At 36.6% G+C, this 10,092-nt stretch overlaps 1 protein-coding gene and 1 pseudogene across 1 annotated transcript; one reads left to right on the top strand and one right to left on the bottom strand.

The window, feature by feature from the left end:
- Window positions 1–3,279: 3,279 nt before the first annotated feature.
- LOC116859373 (olfactory receptor 4C11-like) lies at window positions 3,280–4,194 on the top strand. Its single transcript, XM_032844611.1, has one exon. The coding sequence runs from the start codon at window positions 3,280–3,282 to the stop codon at window positions 4,192–4,194; it is 915 nt and encodes a 304-aa protein (XP_032700502.1).
- Window positions 4,195–8,160: 3,966 nt separating this feature from the next.
- On the bottom strand, window positions 8,161–8,854 carry LOC116859403 (annotated as a pseudogene).
- Between the last annotated feature and the right edge of the window lie 1,238 nt (window positions 8,855–10,092).

The raw sequence follows: 10,092 nt of genomic DNA on the forward strand, positions 1-10,092 counted from the left end.
ATATATATATATATATATATATATATATATATATATATATATATATAGTAGAGGCAGAAGGCTATTGACCTGGGAAAACCAAAGGAAGACTATTGGTACCAATATAATTTGAATTGTAAAATTTCAACAGGTAAAAGTAAAAATTAAGGATTATAGGAATAAAAAAAGCATGCTCTGTTAACGTGATATCATCCAAAATCAGGGCGATAGGACAGTGTGGAGTGTGAGGAAATGATGACTGAATTCACTGATAGAACTCTGAGTGGTGGTGTTGATCTCACATAATGTATACATCCGTAAGTGCTAGTTTCTTGTTTTAATGCCCTCAAATTTTTGCTTTTTTTCAAAATTTTGCTTTTGGCCTTCTTTTTGCTTATTTAAAATAAAAGAAAATAGAATCACCTCACCTGGTTTTCATGACTGTCCATTATCTGCCCCTAAATTTCTCTGTTACAACCATTTAATTTAATGAGACTATAGACTTATGGTGCTCATCTCTATGTTAACCTGAAGCTATGCATGTTTCACCCTCTATATTTTATGGACTATTCTCACCTAACTTCACAGTCAAGCCCTCCCTCCCTTTGGGTCCATCCCTTTTCTGATGTTTCTTCCTCTTGTTCTCCTTCTCCTCCTTCTCTTCCTCTTCCTCCTCCTCCACCTCCTCCTCCTTCTTCTTCTTTTTAAGATTTTATTTATTTTTTTTTGAGAGACAGAACAAATGGGGGAAAGGGCAGAGGGAGAAAATATCTAAACAAACTTCTGCTGAGCATGGAGCTCAACTGGGGAGTTTGATCCCAAGGTCCAAGAAATCAGGAACTGAGTAAAAACCAAATGTTGGCCCTTTAACTGACTGAGCCACCCACTAGGAATCTGATGTTTCAAAACAAAGTAATCATTATATATTCGTTTCTTCTCCATAGCTGTCAGAGATCATTGGGACTGCCAATCAGAGCTTTTAATTATAATATCTTTAGTTTATCTTTCTACACTAATATTATTTTAGCTGGATGACAATTAAGTTTTAAGTTTTATTTGCATATAGAATTTTATTGGGATAAATGGAGATTTGAGTAAGTAATTTTAAAATATATATTATACTCTATGATGAGTGCTGTGAAGTGTGTAAACCTGGAGATTCACAGACCTGTACCCCTGGGGGGAAAAATATATGTTTATAAAAAATAAAATTAAAAAAAAATATATATATATATTATACTAAGGGAAAGTGAGTATAAACTTAGGGAATACTTGAGTTTCAGAGAACTGTGTTGGAAACTCCAGTTTACATATTTAGAACCCTTACTCCACTTCTTCATAATTTTGTTTGTTTGTTTCATTGTTTTATTTTATTTATTTTAATTTGTTTTTTTTTTTTTTCTGTGTTCCAAGATTCATTGTTTATGCACCACACCCAGTGCTCCATGCAATACATGTCCTCCTTAATATCCACCACCAGGGTCACCTAATCCCCCACCCTGTTCCCTTCCAGAACCCTCAGTTTCTTTCTCAGAGTCTACAGTCTCTCATGGTTTGCCGCCTCCTTTGACTTCCCCCAACTCACTTCTCCTCTCCAACTCCCAATGTCCTCTGTCTTATTCCTTATGCTCCACAAGTAAGTGAAACCATATGATAATTGACTCTCTCTGCTTGATTTATTTCACTCAACATAATCTCCTCCAGTCCCATCCATGTTGATACAAAAGTTGGGTATTCATCCTTTCTGATGGTGGCATAATACTCCATTGTTTATATGGACTGTGTCTTCTTTATCCATTCATCTGTTGAAGGGCATCTTGGCTCTTTCCATAGTTTGGTGATTGTGACCATTGCTGCTCTGAACATTGGGGTACATATCTCCCTTCTTTTCACTACATCAGTATCTTTGGGGTAAATACTCTGTAGTGCAATTGCAGAGTTGTAGAGTGCTCTATTTTTAATTCTTAAGGAATCTCCACACTGATTTCCAAAGTGGCTGTACCAGTTTGCATTTCCACCAACAGTGTAAGAGGGCTCCCTTTTCTCCACATCCTTTCTAACACTTGTGGTTTACTGTCTTCTTGATTTTGGCCATTCTAACTGGTGTAAGGTGGTATCTCATTATGGTTTTGATTTGAATCTCCCTGATGGCTTTTTGAAACTTCACTGAGCAGCCAGTTCATAATCAAGGGAAGTTTGTACATATGGAACCAAAATTCACTTGGTATTATCACAATGTGTGTAATTCTTATATAGTTAACAATCTTATCTAGAGGTATACTATCCTTCCTGCTTGGTTGTGAAGAAGCTGAGGACAAATTTCTGTGCCATTTATGTAGATTGTAGATATGAATGCAATTAGTACATACTAGTGGCTGATCTGATGTTGTTACTGATTCATTGAAGGATTGATGATTTATCAGAAAGAGTTTCTCAAAACACATACCAAAATAAATTCTGATTATTTGACATCAATATTAAAAGTTACAAATGTATTATAAGACAGAATAAAGATAAATTGTAGTAATTTCCTAAACAGAAGTAATAAAGGTTAAATTATTACCACCATGACCCTGAATCTGTGGAAGTAATTTCTTCTTAGAGCATAATCCAAACAGGATACTCAAGAGGTCAGGAATAATAGTTGCAAACTCATGTCCAAATCAAGGAATATGGTTTTTAAAAGGTAGTCTCCAAGTGTATATGTTTTAAAGTTATAAGGGATATTATTTTTAATATATACATCATATATGATTATATATAAATATATATACATATATAAACATATACATTACAAATATACATTATATATATTTATATTATGTATATAATGCATATTATATATTACATGCATTTAATACACATAACTATATACTTATTAAAGTATCTGTTAGAGTGTCTAATTGTCAAATGAAGAAAAGGCTTCAAGACATTAAAGTCATATGATCAAGATCGTAGAGCAAAGTCATTAGTTCTCAAAACTTGGCAGAGCTCACAATTACTTGAGAGCTTTGCTATCACTGAAAATCTCAGTCCACATAAGAAGACCTTCAGTTAATGCTCATGGTTAAATCATGGACATTAACATTAAAAGAACAGAATAAAACACAAAAACAAACCAAAAAATCCCCAAGGTTTTCCAAGTGATTTCAATATATGAAGAACTGAGAGCCATTGGTTTACGTGTTGATGGAATTAGAACCATAAAAGTGCAATTCTGAATCAATTTCACCACTATTGCCAGGTCACTATTTCTCCAAATTTCTCTGCAGATGAACAATTTCTACACTCACTGTAATGATGGAGTTGAATAGCAGTGTGAATGAGTTCATTCTGTTTGGGCTAACACGGAATGTTCTAAAGGAGAAAGTTGTGTTTGTGGTCTTCTTGTTTCTATACCTTGCAACTCTGTTGGCAAATTTACTGATTGTGATGACCATAAGATACAGCCGGACACTTGGGAGCCCCATGTACTTCTTCCTCTTCCACTTATCCTTTGCTGATGCCTGTTTCTCAACAACCACTGCTCCTAGGATGATAGTAGATTCTGTATCTGAGAAGAAAGTCATCTCCTACAATGAGTGCATGACCCAGATTTTTGCTGTTCACTTCTTTGGGTGTTTGGAGGTCTTGGTGCTCGTATTCCTGTCTTTTGATCGCTATGTGGCCATTTGTAAGCCCCTGCGGTACACAACTATCATGAGCCAGCAAGTCTGTGATACAATGGTGAATCTGGCCTGGGTGGTATCTTGTATCCATTCTTCTTCACAGATTTTCTTGGCTTTGAAACTACCATTCTGCGGACCCAATGTTATTGATCATTATTTCTGTGATATGACACCTTTGTTGAAACTTGCATGCATGGACACTTACACAATCAATTTACTCATAGTTTTTAACAGCGGGGCTATCTGCATGCTAAGTTTCATAGTCCTGCTTACCTCTTATATTTTTATCTTACATTCTCTAAATAACAAGAGTGCAGAAGGAAGAAAGAAAGCCCTCTCTACCTGCACTTCCCACATTATTGTTGTCATCTTATTCTTTGTTCCATGTATATTCACATATACTCGTCCTGTAACTACATTTCCAGTGGACAAGATGGTGGCTGTGTTTTACACTATTGGGACACCCTTGCTCAACCCTCTGATTTACACTCTGAGAAATGCAGAAGTGAAAAATGCCATGAGGAAGTTATGGTGCAACAAACTCTGACTTGAAATGGGGAAAAAAAAAAAGAGGACTCCAGTGTCTAATTCTGTAACAACTTAAATAAAATTGGACTGATAGAAATGGGAAAAAAAAAAGTTTTCATCCCAATATGGACAATTGAATCTTCTCCCAGTAGGATGCTTGTAAACATAGGTGGAAGGACCACAGAGCACAGATCCATTTCATTTTAAGTCAGCATTTTAGAGTGCCACACTATCAAATACAGTAATATTTGGGGGAGATAAGCCCACTTCACCTTTCTGCTGTCTGCACAGCAGATTATGTGCCAGCTTTTGTTACATCTATCACTTTACTTCCCTCCTTTGTATATTATTCTGGCTTGTGTTTCTCTTTTCCATGGTTCTGACCTGGGTTGAAAAATTGGCTACTAATTTTGACTGACCTATTTCGTTGGCAAATCAGTTTTGACACTACTACATCTGGATCTTATTTTTTTCTGGCTCAGCGATGAATATCTCCAAGTCAGTACAAGAAGATGATGATCCCACAAGACCACACATATCAACTAATTAAGCCTTTATTTGGTGCTTATCTTCCCTTTCTAACATCTGTAAAAACTGGCCATTTTTTTTTTTTGTCTCTTGAGCATGTACAAGGAGATAACTCATGACCTGCTATTCAAATAGTATAATTTTAGTTATAAAAAATATATTTATTGTATTGATTTATAATTTTTATGTACTATAATTTTTTTCATTGTTCATCATGTTCATCATTATTTGTTCATATTCTTAGTTTCATATACATTTGTCATGTAAGTCCATGAGTATTTCACTAATTGTTAGTTGGTGCATTGGGGACAATTTTATTCAATTCTGAGAATTACATTATAGAAAGCAACACTTCATGGATAAGTTCATATATATGAGAAAAGCAACAACTGACAGAGAAAACAGAGCAAATGTCACAATATTTCATCCAAAGGGGAACATGCAAAAAAATGATTCACTGACTAGTGGATAAGATTTCTTGGTTGTCTGGCCATGGCATGTACAATTCTGTTTTAGGAGAAGTGTTTCGGGCTATGGGTTTTTGAATTCTACCTTTATTAAACTAACTTTGCCTGGTAATTTGCCTTCCTACAGAGATTTTCCTCCCTGGAGAGAAAAATATTGACTAATGACTAGAATAAGCACTTTGGTATTTTGATTTATATTTTTCATGTAACTCATTAGATTTACATTTTAGTTCAGGTACCATTAACAACTGAGTATGGACAATAGCAGTCAGTCCCTGTGAGAGTGGTTAGTGAGTCTGTCTCAGAATAAATATAGTCAAGTTTGCTTTCCTACAGATTTAATGACTGGAGCTTCATTGAAGTATGGCAGATCAACCCATCTAAATCCATTCTGAGAGACTTTGCTTGAGTATCCTCCTTGAGGATAAGGGTCAACTTTCAAACTCTGACAATAAAAGTTTGGAAGATTTATTTAAAGTTCATTTCCTGTACTAAAAAAATCTCTCAATGTACAAATCCTATTTGAGTTCTGGTTAACTGAGCCTGTTAAGCATCTGACTCTTGGTTTCTGCTCAGGTCCTTTTCTCATGTGTTGTGAGACCTAGCCCCTTGTAGGGTTCCATGCTCAGTGGAATTCTGCTTGAAGATTTTCTCCCTCTGCCCTCCCCCTTACTCTCATGGTCTCTCTCTCTCTATTTCTCAAGTAAATAGATAGATCTTTTAAAAAAAGGCAAAAATCCTGTTAATGATGAGGCAGGACTTTCTTAGTGGGTAACATAAGACATCAATAAGCTACTTGTCTTGCCACCTTTGCTATTAATTACTATAATTTACTATTGCTATAGAAACAGAGGGGAAGAAGAGAAATGAGAAGAAAGGAGAAGTAGTAATGAAAGTGATATTATGAAGGAGAGAAAGTTTTTCACCTTAAGTTTTAGGAACTTCCATTAGGAGAATGTTTGTGGAAGGTCATTAATCATCAGGGAGCTTTTATTTATTTATTTATTTATTTATTTATTTATTATTTTTTCTTTTAGTATCAATTCTGATTAGCTGAGATTTCTCTGAAAGTGCATGTATTTAGGAAACTAAAGCTCAGGGGGAAAATTTCATTTCATAAGTTATGTTAAAAGTAAATTACAATCAAGGGTTTTGTGGCTTTAAGTACAATCTCTATGCTGATGACTCAGACATTTATATTTTCACTGCAGACCTCCTACTTGAAAGTCAGCCTTGTATACTCAACTACTTGCTTATACTTTATATATCTAACAAATATCTTTACATTTAATGATTGATTTTTTTCCCTTTCAAAAATAAATTTTATATACCAGAAACCTATGTGTGTATAAATATCAACATCCTCGAAACCTGTGTGTGTAAATTAACAACTTAATATTAGATACTTTTAAATTCATCAATAAGTATTATTTGAAAAGACAGTTATATAAACTTGACATACAGTCCTCAAGGTGGAACAATCTGAAATCTGATTTTTTAAAAATGTAGGAGAAGATTAACCTAAAGCATTTTTGTCCATTTACCATTTTTGTTTTTGATATGTGTCAAATGTTCTTTTTGATTTGTTCTAGGGATCTAGGACATTTTGTGAGAATAACTTGACTCAAGAATTTATTTTCAGAGTAGGCTTGTAAAGCAGGTTAAAAATGCATAGAATTCAGGTAACTTAAACTCTACATGCCTTCACCTGGAAGATCTTTTTGGGCATAATTAAGCAGTCATAGTAAAAACTGCCTTCCTAAAACACAAGATTCCTGAAACATCTAAGCCTGGGCTGCTTCACATTTACATAAAGAGGTATGATTCTACTAGAATAGTGATAATTTTTAAATGTTAAACGTTTTCATTTAGTTTCTTATAAGGCATAATTCATACTGTGGTCTGTGTACTCAGAAGTCAGCAAAAATTATGAATTCCAGAATGATTGTATTGAGAAGTCTAGGGTCAAATTGAGTGAAACTAGGCTGATGTGGTTTAGTGCAAGCTGTGACCCTGTGGCTAAGCTCATGAAACAGTATCTGCTCAGCCACTTCAACTATTTGTTGTTTTGAGGTTTCAGGACAATTACCTTTCTTTGGTGTTGTACAAATTGCACATTTACATTCTGAGTGAAAATGCGATTTCATTACTGTTAGCTTTGCTATCAAATCTGGTGAAATTCCACGATGAGACAGTCGTATTGGGAAAACGCCCCGTGGTACAGATGTTCACAGGGACATCAGTTTGAGCTCAGAGGTGGTATGTGGCTGAATTCTTCACATTTCTAATAGCAGCAGCCAATAATATCCTTTTGCCACTCAGTGTGTGCACAATAAGAGACAACATGTACCTGTGAATACGACATATTTTCAGTCAGTACACTTTTTTTTAAGGTTTTATTTATTTATTTGGGGGAGGGAGGGAGAGAGAGAGAAAGAGTAAGCACACAAACAGGGGGAGCAGGATAGGGAGAAGCAGGCTCCCCGCTGAGCAGGGAGCCTGAATCAGGGCTCAATCCCAGGACTATGGGATCATGACCTGAGCCAAATGCAAATGCTTTAATGACTGAGCCATCCAGGTGCCCCCACTTCTTAAAAAAAATATTTTATTTATTTGGGAGACAGCGAGAGAAAGTATGAGCATGGGGAAGGGCAGAGAAAGAGGAAGAAGTAGATTCCTCTATGAGCAGGGAATCTGATGCAGGGCTTGATCCCAGGAGCTTGGGATAATGACCTGATCCGGAGGCAGATGCTTAACCAACAGAGCCACCCAATCATCCCTCAGTCAGCACACTTCTATTTGATTTTAAATTATTCATTCTTTAGACTTAAGTTGTCCTGTTTTGAAGAACATTTTTTTTAAAGTAGGCTCCACACCCACAATGGAGACAAAAAAAGGGCTTAACTCATGACCTTGAGGTCAAACTTGAGCTGAGGTAAAGAGTCAGATACTTAACCAACTGAGCCACCCAGGCACCCCTGAAAAACTTTTTAATACTCCTGATTCCTAGAGATTCTACTCTGATCCAGCCTTGGAGTTAGTTTATATGTCAGAGGAGACACGATGTAACAATTTCAGTAAAGATAAGTTTCTAACTCAAAGTTGCCAAACATAATTCCAAAATATGGAAGGGTCTTCAGTGAGTTGACAGTCCATTCTAGAGCCCCAGTAGCCCTGACGCTTTCACTGTCTGTGGGAAGCAGGCCATTCCTCCTGAGAAATGAGCATCTACTCCTCCACAGTGAGGAAACTAGAGGCTCTGAGATTTCACCTTTCTTTTCACCATGTTGAAGGCAAAGAAGAGGGTCTGGGTCACCTCAGTAGCCAGGCAGACACTGGCAACGTTCTAGAGGAGAGAGAACTGATCTCAGATCCAGTCCTGATTTTCTCTAGGATCATGGAAACTAGCAGAGAAACTAATAGAACCTAAAACTGTCAAGGAAAATCCTTGATAAAGTCCAAAAACCCTCCCTATTGATAAATAGTAGAAAAAGCACAGTGGATGCCCTTGTAAGATGATTCCAGCACATTCTGTACAATTAGCCTGGATTTGATGAGGTCTGTTAGAGGTATCAAAATGGTGGAAATCATGCCTGTCAGACTCCCAGCCATGGTGGAGTCCACTGAGAAATATGGCCCAGGCCATCTTTGAACAGCACTAAACTTGTGGTAGGCATGGTGTTGTAGGGGAAGAGGTGCAGGCATGGACCCATGTTTCCCTTCCAGGTCCTAGACACCCTGTGTCTCCAGGACCCCTCCCCAGAAACCACCACCAGGCTAAGCACCCCCATTGACCTCATCCCAGCCAGGGAGACCAACAATGACTGATTATTGTTGCAGCCAAACACTTGTGGCCTTCCCCAGAAAATTCTATCCTTCTAGTTTCCCAGGCCAAAATAATGGAAATCCAAAAAAATTGATAATATCACAGCTCACACCTAACCTGTTAGAAAAAAACAAAACAAAACAAAAAACAAACAAATAAAACAAACAGAAAAAAACAAAAACAAAACAAAACAAAGCAAAGCAAAAGCAAAAAATAAAAAACATTTGTTTGCCTTCAAAATATATGTAGAATATAATGTTTTACCACCATGTCTCCTTCCATCCTGTTATGAGCTTCCATCATAAATAATAGTTTTGAACTCATAATTCTCCCTACTTCCACTCTTGCTCTGCTAAGTCTATTTCCAGCACAGAACACTTTGCTGCTTAAAACCCAACAGTGATTCCCTTTTGCTCAGAGAAAAAAACAAAAAACAAAAAACAACCAAAAAATCCCCACAAAACACCAAATTCTTAAAATGATTTGATCTTCTATTGCCACTTTGGCCTTTTCTGGAATTTCCATACTTGCTCCCTTGACCCAGACATATTGGCTTCCTTGTAATTTCTTGAGGACATCAGGCAGGCTTTCCCTGGTTAAAATATTGCTGCTTGCCCAGTAGCTTCATCTACTTATGGCATTATTCTTATCTCTCCTCAGTGAAGCCTTTCTTATGCTTATTTAATACCAAATTCCTACAGCATGCCTCAGCCCTTTTTTCTTTGTTTGACTTTCCTTCTTTCTTCTCCTTCTTCTCCTCCTTCTCCTTCTCCTTCTCCTTCTCCTTCTTCTTCTTCTTCTTCTGTTCCTTTCTTGTCTATGTTACTTTTGGGCACTCTCTTCACTCAAAGGATCCCCTTTAATTTTTACTGAAGTGCTGCTTTAGTCATCACAAATTCATTTAGTTTCTGTTTGTCTCAACAGCTCTTTATCTCTCCTCCTATTTGTCTCTCCTATCTATCTTATTATCCTTCTATGACAGCCTTGCGGATAAAGTATTCTTGACTGCATAGTTTTTCATTTAGCACGCTGAATATATCATGCCAGTCCTTTCTGGACTGCCAGGTATCTGTAGATAGTTCTTCTGCCAGTCTAT

Source organism: Lontra canadensis, unplaced genomic scaffold (assembly GCF_010015895.1).
Source record: "Lontra canadensis isolate GAN:19392208 unplaced genomic scaffold, GSC_riverotter_1.0 scaffold154, whole genome shotgun sequence".
Lineage (NCBI taxonomy): Eukaryota > Metazoa > Chordata > Mammalia > Carnivora > Mustelidae > Lontra > Lontra canadensis.